General features: G+C 40.4%; 1 protein-coding gene across 7 annotated transcripts in view; it reads left to right on the top strand.

The window, feature by feature from the left end:
* The window catches only part of MARCH8 (membrane associated ring-CH-type finger 8), a 108,650-nt gene that overhangs the window by 62,002 nt on the left and 20,838 nt on the right, over window positions 1-25,810 (top strand). For 6 of the 7 annotated variants that reach the window (XM_026851063.1, XM_026851068.1, XM_026851061.1 and 3 more), the window contains one exon: window positions 20,102-20,152. The exons of the other annotated variant lie outside the window; for it this stretch is intronic. In XM_026851063.1, the coding sequence (XP_026706864.1) occupies window positions 20,102-20,152 (51 nt within the window). The remainder of the gene's footprint in view (window positions 1-20,101; window positions 20,153-25,810) is intronic. 7 annotated transcript variants of the gene reach the window in all.

Here is a 25,810-nt window from a genome sequence, read left to right as displayed (position 1 = left end):
ACTTGTTTTATGTCCGCTGACAGTCAGTTGTTAACATTAGGAGTCTGAAATGTGACAACACTCTTCCCTAAGGAAGTATTTGTCTCAAAGGGGTCAGATTAGTTTGAAGAACCAGATGTAATACCTTAGGCTATTTGAGGCTTTTAAATCCAGGCTGGGCCATCATGATTAGAGTAATAATCCTTGTGTTTTCTCTGTCAGCTTTTTTCAGGAACTATGCTTCTGCTAAAACTTTTTTTTTAGTTCTTCCCTCTCCCATCATTGTGACCCTGCACCCAGTCTGGTCTTCATGAAAGCACTGCCTGTGCATTATTTGCCCTGCAGATATTCGTTGTTTCAAGTCAAATTAGTCTCCTGACTTCTGTTGGCTTTCCCAGGTAACAATCAAGGGTCAGAGTAGGAGTTGACTTACTGACAGTCGATCATCATGTCCTGTAGTCTGTTGCAGTTACTACAGTTGGACAGAAGCTCTTAAATTAAGAAACAGTGAGCCCAGCTACATTCAACATCCCTGAAATGGCTGTGTGTATGGGAAACCTTGGGAGCTGCTGGATTCAAAGAGGCAATGGTTTGTAACGGTCCCTGTTGTTTTTCATCAACCTTAATGAACTTTGGTGACAAGTTATTGTTACTATACTCCATCACTGACACATCAGCATTTCGTCTGAATGGCTTGCCCCCACTTGACCATCTGTTTCAGACTGCCTGTGTATTTCAGCTGGAATCATTTTCACAATGAAAAGACTTTTTATAAGTTTTTTCTTATGACTGCAAGGGTAAGAGAGCTAGAAACCTGAGCTGTACTTTGAAGGCTTATTTATTTACCACAATACCAGTACTCAAATGGCAAACACATTGTAGACAGGCAAAAGAAAAACTGAAAAAGATCTCTCTATCCATATAACTTATTTTGACTGGTAAACTAACACTGGCTGTGCGAGGCAGTGAGTTTTGTGGGGGTATAAATTTCTTTTACACCATGGCTTTTCATGGCATACCTGCAACATTTAAACAAATCACAACTCCATCTAAGCTCTTAATTACGTATTGGGCATTTTCTCTTCTGCCAAAAAAATGCTGTGTTAAATGTAAAGGGAGGTTGAAGAGTGGTGCCAGGACCAAGTCAATTCCTAAGTAGGGTAGCCTTTAACATACACAGCGTGATTTAGAAATAAGAGGATATCAGTCCTCCTAATAAAATGTAAGTTCTGGTGTTACATATAATGACAGTTCTAGCTCATTACAAGCTGAATAAACCATTTCTATAAACCATTTTTTTTCCTTTTCTGTTTCCTTCAGCTCTACTGGAGCAAAACCCTTTCAGAGGTAAGATTGAGACATCTCTAGCTTATCTAGCATACAGTGTCACTAGCTGACCTGGGTGGAGAGGACCAGGTGTAAAGCAATGTATGTGATAATTCAATAAATTAAACAAAGGTAGCCTTTTTAGAAACAAATAGAACAGAGGCTAAATTCTTATAATGTCATAGAAAAATCAAGATAGGTAAATGCAGTGATAATCTGACTTAAAGGCAGATTTTTGTCTCTTGTTTTTTTTTAAAAGACATTTTAATGTCTTTTAATCAAGGAACTCTGTGTATTCCACAAATTCATTGTAATATTATGGCAGATGACAACTGGAAGAGGCTTAGTGGTGTGAGCTGAGGTTCTTTTGTCAAAGGATTTCTGAGATGAAACAGCTGTAGGATGGATGTTAACAGTCTCATTTCTGCAGTCCATTATCTTGAAAGTGGTCAAGGACTTTCCTTGGGTGGATACAGTTGGAAAGGGAATTCCTCATTCTCCTTTGCCATTAGCTATTCTCCCCTAGCCCATGGAGAAGCATGTGAAGCAGGCCCCTCGGTCCACTTTTTCTTGGTGCTTCAAACTGTTAATGGTTTTTGCATCAAACTATTAATGGTCTCTCATCAGAAGGCCTAAATTTCTCATCCCAAATTCAATAAAGAAATATAAGAGTCATCTTGCCATTAAAAAAACAAAACAGAACAGAAAATTAGGGGGAGAGGGTGATTTTTTTTCTTTTGTTTTTCTCTTCCTCAGTTGTATTGCAGGTTATATTGCTTATTACTTGCTCTATCCTCCTTTCCCCTTTTTGCTCTTCTGCTTTTTATTTAAAAGGGTTTTCACTTATGACATGCCATGCCATGTAGCAGGTGCTTTTGATTTGTGGAAGCACAAGTAGAAACCTTCTCACATGTCTGACTCCAGGGAAGATGTTGTGGAATGGCTGGAAAACAACTGACATATTATGAGTGATCCAGACCGAGTGGCCTCACTGTAACAACAGGCTGTAGCTGTTGTGAAGAACACCTGCAAGGCCAAGGGATTGAGAAACTGCATGTGTAGCAAAAAGATAAGGAAGCCGGACTGTTGAGAACAAGATGTTTTCCTAGTAGGAGAGCGACACATGGACACCACACCAGGACCAATCACAGAAGGCAAAAGGATGCGTGGACAAGTGGGTTTAGCCTATTAGCAATCAAGTAGCTGCACGTGTACTTTATGGTAGTCTATAAATTGCTGTGTATCCTTGAATAAAGTGGCATTAACTTGATCGCATTGGTCACATAAGTTATGTTCAGGACTTCCGCGTCAGCAAGATGTCAACATGCTTTTCACTGAAAGAAGAAGAAAGATGAACACAGATATATTTGAAATGCAAACAGAGCATCTGCAGTATCAAGAGGTGTGAATATAACAAGAAGGAAACATGAGCTCCTGAACGGCACTGTGAAGGGAATTTAAGTGTGCTCATTGTAATGCAAGCATTTTTGCAAGTTGTCCTCTTCTTTACCATTTATAGATATGAACCAGTTTTACATGTCAGCACTTTTCAGAAGTGATCTCTGACTTCCTGTCCCATTCTTTGCAGCTGAGCTTTGGGAGGGTTTAGTATCTAAGGTCAAAAAGGTCTGACTACAGAAGTACACCTCCTGGCTCCCCAGCCCTGGCTCAGTGGTCATCCTAGCCTTTCATTTTCTTTGATGCCATCTGATGCAAATGAAATCAACTACCTTGTCATTAAAATTCAGATGACACTTTCAGGACTTCTCTTTTGAGAGGGATTCTTTGTCTTAGTTTACTGTAGCCTTTGGGATTTGTCATTGCCTGGTGCAGATTCTTTCCATTAAATGAAAACAAAATGGGGGTGGGGTGGTAATATATATGTATATACATGCATGTTTGTGTATTTTAATGCATTTGACATAAATATGCCTGGCAGCTTTTACTCAGTAGACCAGTATATGTCCCTCGTAGTGTCTATTGTCAGGTTGCTGTAGTATCTTTAAATTTTCTTGTATTAATTATAAGTTCTCTGAAGGAATTCCAGCCTTTTGCCACATGTTATAATGCTTAGCACCAGACAGCCCTGCTCCTGAATTCTCTTCTGTCTTGAAAGTATCAGTAATTTGGCGCATTTTTATGACTTCTGAGTTACATCCAGATAGGACGTTCCAGTCATGTTAGGCCCTTCAGCATTTCTAACTCTTGTTAGTGAGTTTAACTCCATATCTTTCAGGGAATAAAACCACCACTTCTGTGTTTGTTAGAAGGGCATATTGAACTGGAAGCCAAATCTAATGCTCCACATTTGAGGAGTGTTAGCTAGGAGAAAAATAAAATCCTCCTGGATTTAAAAATGATTGCAGTCCTTTTTTCTAAAGCTTACAGGAGTTCCCCTTTGTACCCAGGATTAGATCTTATGAAGACAGGTATATTTCTATCTATTCTAGCTTCTTGATATGGAAATCACCCTTCTTTATAGAGCATCCCAACATTCTTTTCTTGCATAGAATTAAACAGTATTTTCAAATTATTTTCCAGTGGTGATGGGGAATGATACAGAGAAAGGCAATATAAATAATAATGGACAGGAGAAGAGGGATGGTTCGTGTGGGAAGATTATCAACTAAGAAAAAACAAGGGTGATAAAAGGCACAAGAAGACAGAAGATGCAGTGACATGAGTTAAGATGGTGCTGGGGACAGTGGAGGTGGCTGCAGATGAAGTTGATGTGGCCACTGGTTCATGTGCTGTTCAGCTCACTGTATCTCTCTGCTGCTGAAGGATAATGAAGCAATGCTTACTTGTAGGCAGTGTTTATGTGTGGGCTTTGATGTTTTTCACCCTGTCACTCTGGGAAGCATCTCCTATCTTTTAATCGCCTTAAGCCTCTAGTCTTGCACCAAAACATGTCCCTCCTGAAATGTAATCCTCTTACCTCAGTTCCACTGCTATGCTCCACTCAGGAGCACAGGCAGCAGGGTTTCTGCGCATGCCAAAGGTTGGAAAAATTTACATATCAAAGTACCTGAATGAGGAGTCCCCACACAACTATTGTCCAAAGTAATGTTTCTTAATCTTGAATCCCCAAATCCCATCAACTCCCAAGATCCCAAATCCCAACTTTTTGGAAAAGCCTGTAGATTCTTTATCCTGTGGTGCCTCACCTGTAACCAAAACCAAATTAGGCAGCTTTGAACGTTAATTTTTTGTTTGTATTACCCTCGGTTTGCTTGCCTCCGTGCATGGGAATGAGAGTGTCATGGAGCACCTTCTGCATTCTCATGTACCACCATGCTTAGAGATCTAAAGGCTATTGTACAGACAGGGAAGTGCAAAGAGGATTTGGGATCACTTTTAGAGATGGTTCAGACAAATAGAAAAATTATGGGGGGAAGACTGATGGGATGAATGAGACTGTTCTGACTTGGAGGAAGCACTTACTAAGGTCTAGTTAATGCTTTGCCAGATAATGGGCTCCAGGAGGCAGCTCTTTAGGCAAATCCCAAAGTCTGATACTCCATGTGAAAATCAGTACTCTGACAAGATACAGCTTGGAGCTTTACATTCTACAGCTGAGAAGAATGGAAGGTAGAGATCTTGATTATATTCTTGCTTTGTCATGGCTTCACTGTAGGTGAAATTAATCCTGTGCAAACCACATGCACTGTTCAGCTATGTGCCTGTAACAGGACACAGCTGCTGGCTGTGACACTGAGCAACACTGCATGTAGGAGTAGGACAACTAGGGATGATTTTCACTCAGGGCAGCATGATTTCCCTGTGCCTCAGGTTTCTCCTCTGCCCAGTGACCACCACATTTGCCTACTTCAGGATACTGATGCCAAACTCCAGGAGTGTATTTCACAAGAGGCAGTAAATTGCAAACTGGCTTCATCATGACCCTCCTACAGTTCATCTTAGATATCATCTTGTTCAGCTCTTATTTTGATGTGCTCTGTTGTGCTGTTCAGCATGTCCCTGCTGCTAAACAGCATGTCCCTTTGGAGAGGGAATACTGTTTTGGAGGAAAATGTTATATAAGGAGCACATTTCATTGTGTGCTAAATTCTCAACCCTGTGGTATAGCCTTATTTTCAGTGACAATTTGGGTGTTACCTAAATGCATGTTTTATTAAGAGTGGTTCTTCCAATTTTACTTCCTCTTTTTGATGTCATCTGTTCTGTCCTCCAAGGTGCTAGTAACAGATAGTATTAAGGAATCTTGCTAGAAAAGTACTAGTTTTTCTGAGTGTTTTTATAGAGAATTGACCACTTGTCCCTTTGAACTCTTGCTTTTGTTATTTACCTCTCTGCTGTGCTACTTTGTTCTTAGCTGCAGGATAAGGCTGCCTATTTCACTACTTTGAGTTTTTAGAGCTTTGAGTTTTAAGTGACTGGAATAAGTTTGTCCAGCTGCTTTTCACTAGAGGAGATACTTTCTTCCCTTCCACATGCTGAACAAGAGTTTGCAAGGGAAGTCTACCAGGAACATGTCCAGGGAGCCACAGGCTTTTTCCAGACCTGATATATAAGTATCCCCATCTCCCTGTTTTCAGGATTTTAAAAAACTAATCTGTAAGATTAATAGGTATCTGTCATAACTACAGGGTGAACTATACCTTTTGATCAGTTTTTTAAGTGTCTACCCTTTCCAAGCACCAGCTCTTCCTGCATTTTCCTCCGGGTTGGTTTCCATTGTGTTGATGCTTGTTTTGTTGCAGGAATCCCTGTTCATCAGCCTCAGATCTTGTCTGACCTAACAAATTATTTAATCCTATTGATGAATTTCTTCCTCCTGGATGTCTGTGAAAACAGTGACATTTGTAACTTCCTCAAAGCAGAGCACTTATGTATGGAATGGTGACAGGGAAGCAAAAGGTTAAAATTCAAAAGGCATGGTGTAAACCATATCTAACCCTTAGCTTTTCTTTACAAATCTGCATCAGTTTTGCTCACCTTTGGTAAATGTCTATATTGAAATCTGAAGCTGTGAATCTCTGATATGGGGGAGTCTGAATGTGAAGCAGGATGTTCTAGTTTGAGTTTTCATGCTTTTAAATCTCTGTATTTCACAGCACAATCACTGCACTGCAAGTGCTCAGCAGCATCTAATCCTTCCCCCTCCACTCCCGCCTTTCCCCAGAGCGCTTATCGGACCAAATAATCTATTTCATCTTCTGAAGAATGCCTGCACATTATGTGATATTTCTTTTTGTGGCTGGGTGCCTTCTGAAAGGCTCCTTTAAAACTAAAATCTCATGAAGAATTTTGACATTTTGTAATGTCCAGATAGACAATATTGCTTGCCTGGGGTTTGTCCTTCAAGGAAAATTGATTTCCAAAGCAGCAGTTACTTATTCTTTAATCTCCTGGAAAATACTTCTATGGTCATTTCAAACTGGAAGGATAGTACTTACATTTAGGGATAATTTTATCTTTTGTATTTTCAAAACTAGAGGAATCAGAAGTAGATTTGGGGAAAGGGGTGTGTAGACTGGCAAGTTCCGGTTCTGGATCAGAACCTTGTTGTAATGGGATCAGCAAACATGTTGTCAGTGTGATGCCCCAGACATAAAAGCTTCCAAACTGAGGATCCTACCCCCTAAATGAATCCTCTCTGCTGGATTGTAGAGCCTGTGGTGAAACCCTTCTTTTATTGCTTCAGCTTCTCACTCAATTCCAAGTGTAGAGCCTAAAAGAAAACAGCCTCCCTAGCAGTCTGACTGTATGTATTTTCAGAAAGTATAGAGAAATACCTTTAATAATTTAGTGGTTCTTCGTAGCTTTTTAAAAGTTACTTTAAAAAAAAAAGTATTTTAATAAAATCTATTCTCTTCTAAAACAGCTGCAGATTTCATAGGTGTTCAGTCTGATTTCTGCAGATAATGAATATGTAGAGAAGATTGAAACTGAGCTTTTAAAACCTAGCTTTGATGGGGATGAATTTAAAGGCAGTTTGTTAAAAGCAAATCATATAAGCTAATACTGTTTTTCTGAAAACTTTGATGCAATTTCCTGTGACAAATAAACACCCTCAAAGCTCTAGGGAATGAAGGGCAGGAGATTTACTGTGAATATAAGACTTATTTATAACCCTTTCCTCTTGGGAAATAAACTTGAGAAAAAGCTATGTCAGTGCATGTGCAGGAATGCAGTGCAGTCCCCAGTAAGTCAGCCAGCACTCTGATAGCTGCAGTTCATTTTCTGTTTCATAGGAATAAATACAAGCGGCAGAGGTACCCAGTGAGGTGAATTGTTTAATACTACTTGCATAATATTGGTACTTTTGAGTTGATGCATGTGTGTTTCCATAAAAAAAACTCTGAAACCAAGCAGGATTTTACTGGAACTGGAGCATGAAAGTTGCAGGAAGAGAATGAGTAAATGTCTTCAGTTAAGTGGAAAAGCTTCTATTCCAATAGGCCCAGAGATTTTATTTTAGCAGAAAATGCAGGCGTTCCTGGGACTGCAGCGGTAAATTTAGTTCTTACGCAGCTGCTGGCGTTCAGCTCGTTCAGACACACAGAAACCTTAATCCTCCTTATTAGACAGTGACTGTGCTGAAGTTTCCCAACTGGGTGAAGAGCAGTGCTCTTCTGGAAGGCTTCTTCTCTTCAGCTGGTAGGTTTTGTGAGTCATCCATCTGATTGCCTCAGACAGTCTTCCCTTATTGCCTCAGTCTTCCGCTGTAATCTGATGGGTTTTGGATTACAGTGAAGGGAAACAAGGCTGCCTACACAGAGCATTCCTCTTTTTCAGCTACAGCTGCTCTGACCAAGTAGTTAGGGATGCTCTGAGCACCATACTTTTTTTTTCTTTTCTTTTACAATTTGTTGGCCTTCAGATTGTCTGCCCTACTCAGCTGGGTCACAGGGCTCATCCCTACTTTATTCAGCCAATGCAGCTCTATTGGCTTGGGTGTTGCTGCTCAGTGTTAGCACTGCACAACAGTCCCTTCCTGCATGGGGCTTCATGTATCATAGAAATGTTTCTGCTTCTCACTGCTGAATGTGAATTAAATGTAGATTTCCATTTTCAATGACAAACACATTTTTCTAGCTGACTCTTACTGCAATCTCTTCTTCTCTGCTTCTCATGCTTTAAGGCAAATCAGTATTTTTAAAAATACTTCAGGTCCTGATCTGCTGAAGTGCACCTACTACCAGTTGCAGTTACTGAAATACTTTTTTTACAGATCATGGTGTTGATAGTGACTCAGTCTGAGTCTTCCTGACACCACAGGCATTCTTATTGGTTTTGGTGGGACCACTGTGTCCATACGGAGTACTGGTTTATTGCTTCCTCCAGGAAATAATTCATCCAAGTGCATGTGTCAGCCTTCAATAGCTGGCTTTTGAGTCACCTGCTTCCTGGTGGTGTTCTGAAGGTGTGGGACACAACTGTGAAGGCTTGTTACAGAGCTACATGTCTTTTCTTCATTTCACCTTATTTAGTTACTTTCTCTTTTAATAACCTTTTGCTTCAACTCTCTTCATATAAAGACCTGTCTTTTTATTGATCACCCCAGTTGTTTGTTGCTGAACTCTGCATCTCTGCAGCATCTCTTACTAACAGAGGCCAAATTCCTGACCCAATTGACGTTAGTGGTGGAATTCTCCCTGGATTCATTTCAGTATTCATTTCCACCCATTCCTTCTCCATGTTGGCATTTTGTTTATGCTGCTACATTTTGAAGAGAGAAAAGATCTGATGTGGTCTGCTTTTTGAGAAGCACTGCTAGTGAATACAGAACTAAAAAAGATGTCCCAGACAGAATGGGACTTGTAGTTTTGCCTTTGGTACCATTGTGGAAGATTTTCCACTTACTCTATGTGGCCATATCATCTTCTTTTCTTCAATAACTTTTTAAAATAAAAAAGTTGAAATGACCTTCCTAAACAAGCATAAATCTCCTGTAGGATTTTATTTTTGTCCTGTTGGCCTCCTGTGTTATGCTTATCTTCTCTGAGAATAGCAAAAGTATCAAAAAGATACAGAAAGTCTTCTGAGCACTTGTCTTCCACCAGAAACATTTCATTAATCAATTGGGCATAAGCTATTGTGACAGACACGGTGAAGAAGGTGGGAACATGGTGTACACATATATTAGTGATCAATATCGGTAAAATGGATAGCATCAACTGTTAGACATGGATTTAGGTGGTGTTGACTGACTTACAGATAGATGCTGAATTCTTCTCTTGCTCCTCTATCAGGGACACACTTAATGAGTGATATAAAGGAAAGACTTACAGAGGACATTAAAATTCTGCATCTGTCCTTTCCCTGCATTTTAATTTTTAAATGATATTTTCATTTTCCCATGATATCTGTGATGTATGGTGCTATACTTTCCGTGTTCCTGCTGTATGGTTGGAAGGTAACCAGAATCAGCAGGATTTTCTCCTATGAGTAACAGGTCCTAAACATCCTCTGAGAGAGGAAGCCAGAGTATCTGCTTGTGACTGAAGAATTCAGTCTGAAACTTGTTTATCTGTGACTCTTGGGAACCTGCGCCCTCAGTTCCTTTAGCGTTACTGAATATGTTGACATTTCAAGTGCAACATCCCGAATGTGGATATGAAGTTAATGACTACAGATTTTTAGGCTAAAAAAGAAGTACATTTAGAGTGTGTTAAATCTACTCTGTGTTTAGAAGAGGCTTTTTCAGCTTTTAGCACTGTACAAATCATAGAAGCACTTTGTCAGTGAGAAATGGACATCTTGAGTCACTGTTATTCATAGAGGACTGTAAGCAAAGGGAATATTCCTGAAAGACAGACAGGTAAAAGCAAGAGACATTTGGAGAAAGTCCTGATGCAGTAGCAAAAAATGTCCTGTCTGGGCTGCAGTGTGGGAAGAGATGGTTAGTGATAGCATGGCAGGCTGGGGATGTAGCCCAGTGTCTCAAAGCACTGCCTTACCAGGTTCTTGCCATATGCTGGTACTTGAATAGTATAATGACTTTAAGTGTTCACAGCACCAAACAGTGCAGAATGCTGATGACACCAGTAGATGCTCATGAATGGTGTTGTCCCCAGTACTGGTCTTCTGCCTGGTCCCATGTAGCCTTCTCTGGACATGCACTCGTTGATTGCATCCCAAAGCATCAGGTGAGGCCCCATGTGAGACCAGCTGTGCTTCCCTGACAAAATTATATAAAAGACATTTGGGTTATTGCTTAGAGTAGCCTGCTACACCTAGAGAGATTTTTCCCTTTGTTTCTGGTATCAGGGGTTGTGTTTTGGGGAAAGAGAGGGTAGTTGGTTCAGAGTGTGCTTTCCATAGTTTTTTTTATTAAAAACCTTAATGTATGCAAGTGTGTGCATTTATACATGCATTTTCTTTAAATGACTTGGGGTGAATAGTTGGCACCTAAATTTCTGGGATAATTAGCCAGGAATGCTGAATGGTCACTTAGTATAATTTTTTATTAGCAGATTCATGCTTTTAAAGACTGTCGTTCTGCAGTTTGAATGCACTACCCTTTAAACGAAGGGTATTTTTTCTCTTAGCTTTGAGTCATCTTTCTTCCCAGAGCAGTGTTTTCCTTAAGTAGTTTTGGTTTATTTCTGTAGAGGTGGTTGAATGTGCTGTTTTTCTTAGATTTTATCCTTTGTGTGTTTTCTGACCTTACAAACAACTGTGTTTAATGTAATGTGTTTAAAGCTCTGCAGAACATCACAGGTTAGATTTTTACAAGGATCTTACTCTAACCACTGTATGGCTAAGTAACTTTAATGGGATCTGTAGGGCCCAGTTCATCATTTACCTAAATTTGTGTGATCATTTAACACTGAGTTTGAAATGCTGCAGGTCAGAATATTTTGCAAACTGCACTGATAAAAACAGGAAGATGAAACTTCAGGCAAACCAAGCTGGTCTATACTGTGTAGATTTTAATAAACAGATCTGGTATCTACAGGTGCTCTTTCAGGAGCTCTTTTGTCATGTGGTTTTGGCCGTATCATGTTAAACGTTACCAAAAATCGCTGAATGCTTTCCCAGCGTCATTTTGGAAGTGATTTCTCTAATTGCTACAGGGAATATAATTTGCCCTTATGGTCCATGCAGTCAGAAATAGGTTAATAAGCAATCTTAATATCTTTAAGATGGAAAGGAAGGAAAAGATGAAATCCTTGAGCAAAATAGAAGCAACTCGAACTATCAAATTTGCTTTGGGAAGTATCGAGTTTTCTAGTATTGTTCTGGATCTGGTTTTAGATTCAGGAGGCCTTGGTAACCTTGGCTGAGAGATGATTCTGTGATTCACTGTTTTAACAGTGTACTTGGATGGCATAATATGAGTTGGAAATTAGAAAGGCTTTGTGGACCTTCTTAGTTGAGCAGAGGCAGTGATCCAGACACATGCATTGTGTCCACTGCAACTGAACCTGTAAAGTCATGTAGACACCAAGAAAGGCCAGTTCTGTGGAGAGTTTGTCTAAGATGCAGGCTTCCTGTGTCTGTTGACAGCTTGAGAAATTCCAAATTGTCAATTGCCTGGAGGGTTTTTTAATGAGTGAATGTTTAAAATAGCCAGTTGCTTTGGCATATTGACACGTGTAGTGTACCATGAGAATTCCAGTAGTTGCATTAAATGCAGTTACTTCACAAAAGATAGAATGTTATTCCTTTTAATCTGTTTATAATTGCTGGCTTCCTCAATGCTTGTATCTCTCTCTGCTGTTAAATACATTAAATTGTTTGAAATGGCATTTTTGCTGTCACACAGGTAAGCTTAAAGTATATTGCTTCCATTATCAAGAAAGGTGTGTATTTTTGGATCATTTGTAGTTCATAAAATTTGTTCCCTGAGCGAAGGATTATTTTTTATGTATTGCATCACATAAAGGAATGCATCCATTTTAGGCAGGTTGTCTGGCAACAGTAAGATAAGAACATCCATAAAACATGTTGGATGCCAAACTTTGCAGTCTACTTTCTTTGTTAGAAATTGGGCACATGGCATGTGAATATAGTAAGTGTGCAAATGAATGTAATTTTAATGAAATGTACCAGACTGTGATGGTCTTATGCAGAAACTAAAATTTGCTCTTACAGGTGAGGCAGCCTCAGCTCAGCAAGAGGAAGGCTCTTATGTCATCTTCTAGCTCAAGCAATTAAAGAGAGGAGATAGAGATCAGATCTCCATTTTAAAATGGCAGCTGGAGATGCAGGTTATCGAGAATCAGATTCACTTTGTGGAGCCTTTGGAAGTAAAGCAAAGCAGTGCAAAACCCACAAAAATGATATGTCGAAAAAAGTCTGGAAAACAAAGCCATGGAGAAGAGGGCCTTTTTGAAGAGAATGTTCTCCTCATCCAGTGTATGGTTGGACTCAAGAATGGATCCCCAAGCATTGTATGCCACGTACTACTAAGACCAAACTGTCAAGATTGAGCGCACAGCAATATACAGTGATAAGGACTCAGGTGGCCTATGTCTGGAACATGTAGGGACCTGCGTGTCTGTCAGATTTGCATAGTATCAGGCCTATCCATGCAAGCTTTTGAGAGCTATTCACAAGGCGGACTGGAGGTGAAGCGCATTATGTTTCTGACCACGCTGTGGTGCAGACACAGGCAAGAGATTCTTATTTAACTTCAACGTTCTGCTGTGTTTGCCTTGTTCTTTGAATTTCCTCTCATTTATATTTTTTGTTTGTGATCTCTTAGCCTCCTTGACTGCCCTCCCCAAATCCCCAAGGGGCCTGTTCTTTGAATTCCTTGAACTTTGCCATTAAAGCCATTCAGTCTGTTGTATTTTCCTTTCATTGGTCTCTCTTTTATGTTAAAGCTATATGATCTCATTATTTTATTTCTGTTGCTGATGTTTGCAAGCACAGCTGTAAGTTCAGCACCTGGAATAAAGCTTGTTAATTCTCCTGTATTTTACTTACAGCCTAGTTTTTTGCCTTCAGGTTGTTTTTCTGAGTTTGTCTCACACTATGTGAAGTGGCTTGATGAGAATGTGAGCAAATTAGTGAGCCGAGTAATCCACAGTGAATTTGCTATATATTTTCCACTGTGATGAAAGATCTGAAATCTTATATTAGGTTTCTGCACTCATTTGTGAATTGCAGGGCCCAGGGAGTGGGATCATCCAGTAACAGAAGGTACTGGACTAGATGGATAGGGCGGATTATTTGGATTCCTTTTTCAGTATTTATAATGGGTCTCCAGGAAGGCAAAAAAGGAAATAGGTGGTGTGATTTCCATCACCCCCCTCTGTTTTCTATGTCCAGGGGTAAATATTCCACAAGTGCAGAGATGCAAGGTGTAGATGCCATTAGTGTTGATTAAATGCCATTATTCTTCCTTTCATTACTCTTCTGGCTGCATGCAAAAACCATTGATGAGCCTTGATGATATTTCGTCATATTTTGTGGAAAAAAATTGAAATGAGCAAGGTTTAAGAAGTTTGCCAAGCACTGGCTTTATAAACCGTTAGTAAGTTTATTGCTCTTCCATGATGACCTGGGGACTGTCGAAGAAATAAAGGCCATACTCAATTGATACAATGCAAAATACCGTTTCCTACTGAAGTAATTAAATGTTGGGTTCTGTCAGTCATGAGATCTAGTGCTGACAAAGCTTTTGTAATTTAATAGTCCATTGGTTTTGACAGATGAAGAAAATAATTCAGAAAGTCTTCTCCTACTTCAGACTATTAAGTGCACATACCAATATTGTCAACAACCACCCCTCTCCCCAAACAAAAAGCATATGTTCTTTTAAATTTCTACTGCTCAGGTACAGAGTTGCAGTGCAAGATTTGCAGAAATTGTGAGAAGAGTTTGTTAGGAAATCTGACAGTTATGAAACCTAAAACAATACATTGATGTGTACAGCTGCATATTTGTAGAACAACTGTGCATTCATGCTCTGGTGATGGGACTAGATGGAAGAACTGCGTTTCACTCCTGTCTTGCTGCTTTGCTATGCAAGGGTCATTCAGCTACTCAGTACTTCAGCACCTCACCATTTCAAGAAATGCCATTCTGTGTACCATTCTGTAAATCTTATGAGATCTAAGAATGAGAATTGCTGTATGAATGGGAATAATTACTACTTACTCTCTTCTGCAAAGTCTTATTAAGGAAAGCAACCATTTACCCAGATGACTTTGTTGAAATGGTGGCCATGCAACTTACTGTTGATAACAGTAAGTGATTTTTACTAGATATCAATCATGTGCTTAAACTGTCATTGTAAAATGCAATGGCAATGCACAAAATTAGATTAAAATGGCTTTGAGATTCCAGATAGAAGACCCCAAGTAGGCAGTGCCCTAGCTGGTCTGCCCTGGTTTGTTTAACTATGTCTCTGTTGAGCTGAGTCATTAGTACTTACCTTGTAGGGATCTGTGTCTGGGGCATTGCAGTGACATCATCATCAAAACAAAGGGCTCTGTTCTTCATTACTAAGACTTTAGTTGGAGAACTCTTATTATTAAATGAAGATCTTAACCTATTTTATCATGTAAGATAATTTAACATAATAGTTGTTATTGCAAAATAGGGAATATAGTGCCCTATCTGGTCACTGGTGTGTAATTGAGACTTCACAAAGCAGGTGTGTGCTAGATTCACCCATAGCCATTGGTTGCTTGAGGAAGAAGGAGGACACTCTTCTGGTGCCCTCCATCCTTTTTTTCCTAAAGGGAAAGAGAGTTAAAAATCATCTTTGATAAACTATTGGGATCTGGCTTGCTGTTTCTTCTCCAGGTCTATGAGCAGAGATGAAGATGGATTTAATATTAGCCATACTTAGGACTGAACCGTAGGTGCATAGTTAGGGATGTATCTCCAGAAGAAGGCTACACAAGCTATGATACTGTTTCCTCTATTATCTTCTATTTACCTGCAGAAACACAAAAACCAAACCATTCCACCAAGATATTTTTCTCCTTCCATCTTGGCAAGGACAGCCAAGCTGCATTTCTTTAGGGTGCCCACTTGCTGAGGCTGCATTAATTCTACAGCTGAGTTTGGAGAAAGGCCAGAATGATACATTGATATTGTAAGTGCACAGGAGCAGCTATGGCTGCCTAAAGTGTTGCCAGTAACTGAGGACCGTCCTTCTGGCTCAGGTGGTATGAACGGTTGTTTTGGGATTCATAGGGCTTCTGGGTTTGGTTTGGTAAATTACACAGGTGTTGGGCTTAGTGTGAAATGCATGTGTTATGGTAGGAAAGCAAGGGTAAAATAATGTGAAGTGCTGAACATGGAAGACTGAAGTAAAAGGGAGATGGGAGGGAGGTGTCGGTTTCTAGATCTCTGAACTGAGAAGGAAAGAGGTGTCATGCAAGAGTAATTGAGGAATGGTGGCAAAAGGGAAGATGAGCCAACAAGGTGGAGCAGGCAAGATGAACGGCCCTACAGGAAAGCAGATGTGAGCTGAAGCAACTGCTGAAGGAAGGAGGCGGCTCTGTTGCTTACAGTAGGGAGGAAATTCAAGGGGAAGATAGAAGAAGAAAGCTGGGAGGAGGACACAGACAATTGCAAGCAAGTGCATTCGAAATTTACAGAAATGTGGCACTGTAGGAATGGGTAGCAGTTTTTCTGTTTTCCAGTCATTTTCCTGCTTCTGCCTTCCTCTTTGTTCTCCTAGAGCCAGGCTCTGATTGGGCCCACAGAGCAGCAGTGGCAGTGAGTGGCTCAGGAGAAGTTACAAATTGCACTTGCAATTTTTTTCCTGTCTAGATTTTTTTTTGAGTGCCTAGTTGAGTAGGATGATTTTGAAATGCAGGATTCCCATTATCCGATATAGAAAGACTGATCTACTAAAGCAGAGCGACACTTGCTTTAACTGGTGATAATTGTATGGTCCATGCTGGCAGATGTTGCATTTTTTTCATGGCCTTTCATTCAGATGAAAAGACTAACGCTTTTGCAAGAGGGGAGGAGAGCTTGTTTGGAGCTGTAATTACCAGACTAGAATATATCTTACTGTGCAATGGGAACATACTAGAAAAAGTCTGTGAAGACCTTTATTTGTTGGATAGTGATAGTATCATAATAGAAGCTTAGGCTTGCTACTCCTATGTCAGTGTTAATTTGTGAATAACTGGTAAAAAATCCCAGGATTCATGTATCAGCGATGGATATAGTGTGAAAAAGTGAGCTTTTGTTTGTTTGCTTTAAAACTAATTTTTATCTATTTAACAGTTCTGTTCCTCACTTAGTAATTGTGCCTAATCTACCTATTCCAGGAGCTTCTTTCGTGGCTTTATAGCTCTTTTCTATCTTAATGACTAGAAAACATATGGCATCCTTAATGTATTGCAGCATGGGAAACACCAGCAAGCACTGTCTCTTCTTAATGGCTTCCACAGTGCTTTTTCCTGAAGGATAGATGTTTATTATTTTATTTGTGAAAGAGAATTAAACAGCAGAGCTAGACTTCGTGAACTGTGCTATTTAGAGGTTGTTTCTGTTGGTGTTTAATGAATTTTTTAAAAATGAAATAATTTTTCTGGTTCTTTGCAGAAGCTGTCAAGAAAGCACTGTACAGTCTTTCAGCAGTGGTGCTACTCGAGTGGTCATAGTCAACTGGAAATTGCTGATGCACAGTGAAACTCAATTGTTTATTTGGTTTTAGCCCAACACATTTTAAAGTCTGTGTGTATGTAAACGGTGAGACTTGAAGCAGCTGTTTCAAAAAATGTCCCTGATTTGAAGACAGGGTCATTTGGTGTCCAAGGACTGAAGCAATTTTATCTGGGTGATGGGGCTGCTTGGTAGTTGATGATCCAGCCAGACTGGAAAATGTGTGTATTATTCGCAGGTCTGTGTTGGATCTGGTAGGGGCTATTGGGTCAGTTGTCACTCCTTGAAAATATGGCTGAGTTGGTGCTTTTCCTCCTTGTTGGTATAAGTAACTCTTTAGAGTACAGATTTTGGCCAACCTGAGCTAAAGCTGTAGTTAATGTCCTGTTGACTTTATGTACTAGCTTTGTGTGATAAAGAAACTGAGATGTGAAAGAGCACTTGGGGGGGCTAGGAGTCATTAATAACACCTGTACTTAAATATGTGTGCATATACTCCGTATCCCTTAAGGGAATATTTTTCAAGACCGCTCTTTTGTTTAAAAATGTCTCTTTTAAATGTCTCTTTCAATAACAAAACCAACTGTTCATAGTCATCTACTGACTGAAACCTCTGATAGGTATGTTTCCAACAGTAGATCAATAAAGATAATATGAGCATCTGTCTCTTAGAGGCTCCTGGCACCCATCAGATGAAATCAGTTCTGGGAGCAGAAGCAGAAAGACTAAGATTCTGTGGTGCAGCTAAGAGTGTTTGCTCTGCATCGTTTACTGTGTTGTGCAAATATAAGTCTTGTCCTCCAGCCTGTTCATGCTTATTGAATTTTAGCACATCCTTTTCAACACAGGTGCCTGTTCAGTCATTTTCCCTTGCAGGCATCTTTTTCAGCTAGACAGCAGTATTTGGGGAGCTCTGATTTAATGTGAAGAAACCTCTGTTCTGTTTAATTTTGTCTTATAGGAATTTCACCTAGAAGTTTTGGGTACCTAGGGCTGGATTTGAGACTGTCACCTGTGTGGAGCTGTTTGTGTTGCTTCAGGCAGACTTCTTGGCCACAGGTCCTGCTCTTCATTTTCCCTGGTCCCACATAGCCTTGCTTTGTTTACCTTCCACATGTCCCTAGAAGGCCAAGCATTCCCTCACACCTCACATACGCAATGACAAGTCTTTGTGCTCGGCAGCTTGTGTTGGTCTCTTTTCATCATAGCTTGAGAACATTTCCCTGCCCCCTTTTTTCTCCCTCCCATCTTCTGTAGCTTCAATGAACCTTTTTTTTTTTTCTCTGTTGCTATAGTTACACTGCCTTTGATGAAATCAGCTAGGTCCTTCCCTTACAGTTAGAGTCAATTCTTAGCCATACTGGTTCTGGCAGTAGTCCCGTCCAATGTTAGTCTTCACATAAGTATCATGTCCATATTTTGGGGGGTCTTTATGTGTTTGTTTGTGTTCCAGGAATACTGTTACCTGTATAACAAAAGCTCATAGTCATCTCTAATATCAAACTCAGCCCTGCAGTTTTCAAATCTGGCATTCGAGTCCATGATAATTTAGGCCACAACTCTTCCAGGTCTTAAAATGATCTGTGCTGGTTTTAAGTTTGGCTATCAGTCAAAACTGGCAGGGGGTTCTGTGATTGCTTCTCCTCTGTTCTTCTGAAACACTATTTTACTGTCTTTTGGGTACACAAATTCCTGCAGACAGAGGATTTCAGAACACTGTATTTGCTTCCTCACGTTTTTAAGGGAGGAAGTGCAATTTATATGTCAACTGAGGCAGTGCCCAGGACTGTTGAGAGGCAACTGGTGGTGTAAGGAAGGGACAGCCTGCTTTTGTGAGCACATGTTGCAGTATTTGCCTGCCCTCTCTTTTCTCAACTCAAAGCTTTATGTTGCTCTGGGGATGTGCTGTAGGAAGAAGTGTCTGGGAGCGCAGGGATCTCAAAGTGTGGGTGGCCAGCCAGCTGGGCTTTCTTGATGTGGGCTTCAGTCATTGAGGGTCACTTGAACTGTAACAAACAGAGGCAGGAGGTCTGAAACCAGTGTGCTATATCCAAACTGATCTAAAAGTAACAGCAGTTGACTGGTTCAGGGGGGGTTTTATGTCCCCATTTATTATATATACAGGACTTCTGATCTCAAGCTCTGATCAGTCAGTGGAAATGAGAACTGGAAGAGTGTGCTGTCAAAGTGTCTCTGTTAGGTTAAATTCTCTTGGGGAATAAAGGTGAAAGAGTTTGCTTCCTAAAATCCCAGATGAAAAGATGCACTTCTAGATACTGTTACCCAGTGTAAAGCCCAGAGGAGAAAGTAGTAAATTTACCCTTTTTTCAGAGGGTTTAAATCTCAAACCAATATGCATCCCAGCCTCACAGACTTAGAGGAACATAGATACTGATTTGTAACCAGATGTTATAACTTGCCCTGTTTGTAATACTTGTTTAGAAAAAAAGTATTTCTTGTTGGATTTTATTCAGAAGAGTTTTTGCAGAGTAATTCCCAGGCTCTTTCTAGTGGAGCAATGGTGTTTTGTTACACTTCATAGTAAACTGATGTTCAGAAACCAGAAACCAGTTCAGAAACCTTAAAGGATTAAATATCTTCGTGAAACCTATGGGGTTTTTTTGGTAGGAGATAATATTGTCATCCTTAGCAGTCAGGGTCTGTAAAGTTAGTAACAGATAGTCATCACCAATTTCAGTGTTGAGAGTTGTAGCTTCTGCATTTCTATCTTGTATGATATTTCCAGTTTAATTCTGAGTTCTGTGGTAAATCGAAAGTTCCTCAGTGATTCAGCTTTGTCTTCTGAAATGACATGCATGTGATTATTCACAATTGTTTCTGGACATCGCTATGATACTTTTGTTTTTCTTTTAGCAAGAGCTTTAGTGGTTGGATGTTAGCCTTTAGATGTAGCTGAAACAGGGCTAAGAAATATCCTTTCCAAAATAGCTGCCATCTGAGAAAAGTGCTTTGCAGTATTCATAGAGAGAATAAATCATTGCTCTAGTATTTTTCGGTTTGTACTTGTCTTGCCTGTGTGATTTTCTGCAGTGTAAAACGTTGTTAAGCAAACAAAGCAGTTTAGTGATTATCATAAATCAGGCAGATGTCAATAGAAGCAGCATCCTTAAAAGCCACAGCTGTAAGACTTTCTCCGTGGAATTTGGTTTCTAATGCCAGCTTTAAAATATTCTTATAACTGTGATTTGTTGCTGCAGTGATCTTGTTCTTCCTCTTTCAGAATGAGAAGGCTTTGGGGCATTCCATGAGCCGCTCTAGTAACATCTCAAAGGTATGTTCCTCGATATAACTCAGTCTTTGATAAACTTGGGGATACTGGTATTTCTTTCACTTCAAAACTGGGGTCATTCATGTGGCAATGTGACCAGTAGAAAATGCTTCTTATGCCTGCCTGTCATTGATAGTCACTCCTGAAACAGTAGAACTCTCTGTTGTTTTGCAGACTCTCTTTACAAGTCAAATGAAATGGAAGCTACAGTAGGTTTTCTCTTTCACACTGTCAGCCTCCTTAGCTTGGTAGGAGCAAGATAGATGACAGATGCCTGAGATCTTATCTTGGGGGGAAAAATCACTCCAAAAGCATCTCTCAAGTATGTTCTTTTATATCATGAGCTATCTGATGTAATGTTCTCTGTAAGATATGTATAGCCATGCATCCCATAATACATATTGGATATGTGGTTAAACATTATTTTACAGTCACTTCAACCCCGAGTTATTGTTAGCACCATGAAGTGCATTGTTATCAGGGCATGACTATGTAAGTATTTTAAAATGTTTTCTATTACAGGCCCTGATCTTGTAAGGGAAGCTTGATGCTCTACCTGTTTTAATCACACCAGTATAGCTGATGGACACATCAAAAGCACAACTGATTTGTTATGCCTTTAGGAAAAAAAGTATCTTCTGTCCAAGATAACTTATTACAATACATACCCTGTTCCTACTTCTGCATTACAAATAAGAAGATTTTTAATTCACTGGAAGCCTGACGCCTTTTTCCTTACCCAAGTACAACTGCTTAAAGCCTTTGTGAAAGCAAGGCTGTGGGGGTTGACCAGTGCTTTTCATGGGGTGCATAAGCCTCAACCCTGTTGAGTGACGTTTAATGAGAGACTGAGTCATTATGGCTGTGACAAACTCAAGGCCCTTTTTTCTATTCTGGGTACTTCAGGATATAGGATGCTATTCATGCCTATCTCCAGCAGAGGAAACAGTGGCTGCACTTAATTTATAGTTTATATAGGGACAAACTGCTTTCACTTTGGAGCAGAAAGATGACATTACTGGGTGCCTTTAATAATGAGCAGGGCAACTGTCCAGTGCAAAAGGTATTGACCAAGATGAAGGTGGTATTACAGAGTGACGTGGAATTGTGTTTTGCATTCAGCATCAGAAAATGTACATTCACGGAAAGGGTTTTGAAATAAATACCATGTGAGTATAGCTTCTCATCTGTGCTTTTCTAAAATGGGACTGTGCCTGTTCCTTCTTACCCTGGCTCTTCTCTTAGGGATCCTTAACTGGATTTTCAGGCACTGTGCAGCAACGACGGTAGTTGTTGCACTTTTCCCAGAGTGTCTGAAATTCAACACAACGAGCCCTTTGATGGCAGCAGTTTGGTACCCATACAAAGCTGCACAGTTCATTCTTAATTCATGAGAACTGGTAGCGTGGCAGTTCAGTGGGAAGGACCTTGCACTCTGCAAAGCTCTCCCTGGGAGTGCTGGCAAGCAAGATATCAATATTTGCATTCATCTTGAAACACTGAAATGTTCAACATGATTGCTGTGTGTTGCAAAAGCTAAAGTTCTCAAGGGGAGCAAAAGTCAACTTTGCCAGTTCCATGGGTGAGGCTTTTTGTTGCAAACATGAGCTTCACAGGGGTATTGATGTTCTTACTGCTCCTTTGTCACCTCTGTGTCTGATCTTTCCATGCACCTACTTCGCTCTGGAGATAGCTTCTAACAAGGATAAGAGGTGGAAGTCCCATTGGTGAAATCAGTCCCCGGATTTGCCTCATAGATCTGAATGCTGCCTCACCGTCCAGGCAGTGTAATGCTAAGCTGCAGCAATTTATTTTGCAGTCTACAGATGGGTTGGCTGTTGCAAGCAATTCATAGGACAAAACAGGAAAGAATATAGTAGTGGAATGCTCTGTGGAAGCTTAAGTACATGGAAGATTTTTCCCTAGTTCTGAGGTTTAATAGGAAAATGCCTTTTATTTTTGTTCAGAATAGTATAACAACCTGGCCAATAAGGCGGATCAAGTACATTTAAAGGAAGAAGTATGAAAATGCTCGGCTGCCTGTATAGCCCTTTCTGAAATCCACAGAGATTGTTGATACTACACCATTTTTAAGAGAAGCTATTTAACCCAAACTGAGTTTAATCAATTATACGCTGCATTCTCAGATATGTTGGGGGGTGGGGGTGGGGGTGTGTTTACGGAAATAATGATCACGCTTCCTGCAAATGGCTGTTTCAGCTATTATTTTTCCACCCAAATCAAGCTCACAGTGTAGCAGTGTAGCAAATCTGCTACAAACGCTTGGCACTGACACTTGATTCAAAGCCTTTCTGGTGCTGATATGCCATTATGAACCTGCTGTGATCATTGCTGTGTATCCTTCCACTGCTCCCAGTGCACAGTGCAATATGAGTGGAAAGGATTGAGTCAGAACTCAGCCTTTAGCCAAGAGAGGATGCTGTGTTACTCAGTGTGACCAAGGAAAGCAGTGCCCTAGGGCTAAAAGTAATCAAGGAGGAAGGCAGACAGATGGTGCCACTGAAAATGAGATCAGCTGGTAGAGGTAGCAGGACCTCTCCAAACATAGACCCCAAGTGTCGGCGCCAGTTGGAGCCATCCCTTGGGAGGAAGGGGCAAAAAGCAATTCTCCAAGAGGCAGATGCTAAGAGAGGCTGAAGAGATGCTAGTATATGTGGCCAGGCCAAGAAAAAACAATCACCTGAATACTTGGCTAGGGATGGAAGCCAGAAGCAGCAGAAAAAGGAGTAAGGAATAAGATGTAGGAGGATCTTCATATGGTGCCATTAGGTTTTGTGCAGTCTGTTGCACGCTGGGGGATGTGGCATTCATCCAGGCCCTTCTTTGCTTTTTGGTGTGTATATTTCAAACACTGCTTTTAAATCTGCTCCACGTGAAGCATTTGAATTTTTGGAATCTTTTCTATGTTTGTTTTGAAATTTAAAAAATAATAGTGTTGAAGGCAGGTTGAATTGATTTAGTCATGGGACTTGGACATAACCTGATTGCCAATCTGCCGTGTTCAAGCACAGTGATGCTGATTGCAAGTCCCCCAGTTGGCACAGGGGTATACAGGCCAGATCCACATCTCAACTGTTTACCCTAAGCCAGCGTTTTTCACAAGAAACCACCATTCACTGGTAAGTGCCTTTGTCATACAAGCTACACAGAGAAATAATGAAGCTTTATAGAAGCTTCATCCTCTAAATATAGATTAAATTGACCCTAAAACACAGCTAGTCACTGAGAGCAGCTAAAAAAGGGGTTTTCACACTGGTGATAATTCATGGCCTCTGCTCTTAGATAAAAGAATTGTGCTTACAAGCAGATTAAAATGAGGTCACTAACAAAGCTGGTCTGTAAACAGTTATCCTCAAATTAGTGATACTGTTTAGCTTTAAAGTTTCCAATACATCCTCAAACTGATGATGTGACATAAGGAAATATCTTCAGGTCATCTGTGTGTTGTTCCTGTCATCTGATTGCTTTGGAGGGCTGATTTTAGCAGAAGCACATTGTAGTCTTATTTTCATGGCCCTCTAAGGCATAAACTTTGAAAATGCCAATACTGGGATCACAGCAAAGGAATCAGAAGTGTACTCCTTTAAAAATGTAAATGCCTTGTCCTTTCTGAAGGCCTGTACAGTTTTCTCTTTTGAGCAGAAGCACACTGTAAAGTATTAAATTATTCTTGGGCTGAATGGCAGCCAGTGCAGATGCAAAGTGTTAGCCTAAGCTTGCTTTAAAATTTAAAACCCATTTAGGCTGTTCATCAGCTTGGAACAGATTTAGAAAAGCATATGAATACACACGTCCACTGTAGCCTGAAGCTTTGATGGATTCAGTGAGCGTTCGTCCGTAGAAAAGCAGGCCAGGTTTTTCAGTCACAGAGCTTAGCTATGCTGTAGTCTATCAGATTGACCAAGGCTTACTGAAAAGAACTGCTGCTCAGAGGAGTTCTGTTCAGGTATATGAGCCTGGGGGTAGGGAAAAATAAGTTGCTTAAATTTTTTTTAAAAAAAAATCCTTCTACTGAGCTGTTGAAGAAAGGAAAAGAGGAAAAATTGTATAGTGTGAAGATTAAGGTATACTCTTTTCCCCACCCACAAGAGCAAGTAATCCAATGCTGGGGCATGGTGCAGTCATGTTCATAAGGAGGGTGATAGTCTCCCTGTGCTGTGATAAATCCCTTCTGGGTCTGGATTCTTACTTACAAGGGCACCCTGTGAAGGAGGAACCTGTTTCTTTTCCTTTTTTGTTCTCACAGTCCATTCAAGGTATTTTGAGGAAGATAATCAAGTCAAAGGGATATTTAGTTTTTCTTCTTCTTCCTACAGAACCTGCACAGTTGGGTTACTGGGTTTAGTCAACATTAATCCTATGCTATAGGCAGATTGAATTATGCTTGGGGAGATATTGAAAGGATAGATAGCCTCCTTTCTCTAGTGCCTTCTGCTCTGGTATCTTCAGAGAAAGTTCCTGCCTTTAGATTTCGTCAGGAAGAATGAGGAGAAGCTGACTTCAGCTTCGTTCCTAGTTTCTAGACGTAATTTTCATTGTAGTCATATACAATATATAAAGTATGAAACATATATGAACATATGAAATATATAAAGTATGAAACAAAGTTCTTCCAGTAGCTGACTGGAACTCGAACTGTTGCCAAAGTTTTATGGTGGAGTTGGTCAACCTGAAAATTTCAGATGCCTCTTTCCCATAACTTCTTTTTCATTTTCCCCAGTTTTTTTAACGACTTTCCATTGTAATAATTCATCTTATCCTAGCTAAAGACACTTTATTTTAATATGGAAGTCAAAATGGCATGAGTAGGGAGAATTTGATGGAGAAAACCAGAAGTACTGATGTTTGATCCTGCCATGTTGGTATTTAGGAAAAGCTTTCAAAACCAGCCTGTCAGCACGGCTGTCTGCCCTTCACAATATCCAGTCTGTCTGTAGGTGGCCTGTTCTGACTATCTCAAGTGGCAGGTTAGTACACTTGGCATGGCTGGCTGGTCTCCTTGCACTGCTGCCTGGGTGTGCTAGTTCAGCTGGAGGCCTCCTTTGACATGCATGTGGTGAAACAACCACATCTGTTCCACAGATGCGCTTTGGAGGCTTTACAGCTGCAGTGCACTTCCGCAAGAGCCACCAGCCAGCATGTGCATGGAATACAGCGCTTCCTAAGAGCATAGAAACGTGAATATGTTGCATCCTCATAGAAGGCTGGAGCCAAGCAATTATATTTGTTCTGTCGTGGCTTGAGAGAAACAATGGATGTGTTCCTTGGGTTTAAATCAAGTTCTCCCTGCCTGCCTTCAGCCCAAGCTCAGGACTTCTCACACAGCAGGCAGAACTGAATTTTGATGCTGTGGATGAGGCAGGAATAGGGCTGCCCCTGGCAAGGGGAGGGGAGGTGAAGGGGGCAGCAGTGGCACAGAGTCAGATTCCCTGATCTCTGCATAGATGTCCTTTCTCTATGCAAAGACTAGCCAGGTTAGCGATGGAGTGCCTTGTGGTGGCACTTGGTGCCTTTTTTCACATGGCCCCCATCACTCTTAATTTTCTTTCTTAGATCCCTGTTTATACCTAGATCCTTCCAAATGAACAAGTATGGAGCAGTTGCTCTTGGTTCCTGTGGTGCAAACTAAGTGGGGAGCAG

This window comes from Athene cunicularia, assembly GCF_003259725.1.
Source record: "Athene cunicularia isolate RWA chromosome 6 unlocalized genomic scaffold, athCun1 chr6_part1, whole genome shotgun sequence".
Taxonomy (NCBI): Eukaryota; Metazoa; Chordata; class Aves; order Strigiformes; family Strigidae; genus Athene; species Athene cunicularia.
Note: the sequence above shows the minus strand (reverse complement) of the source record. Positions and strands in the feature narration are given on the sequence as shown.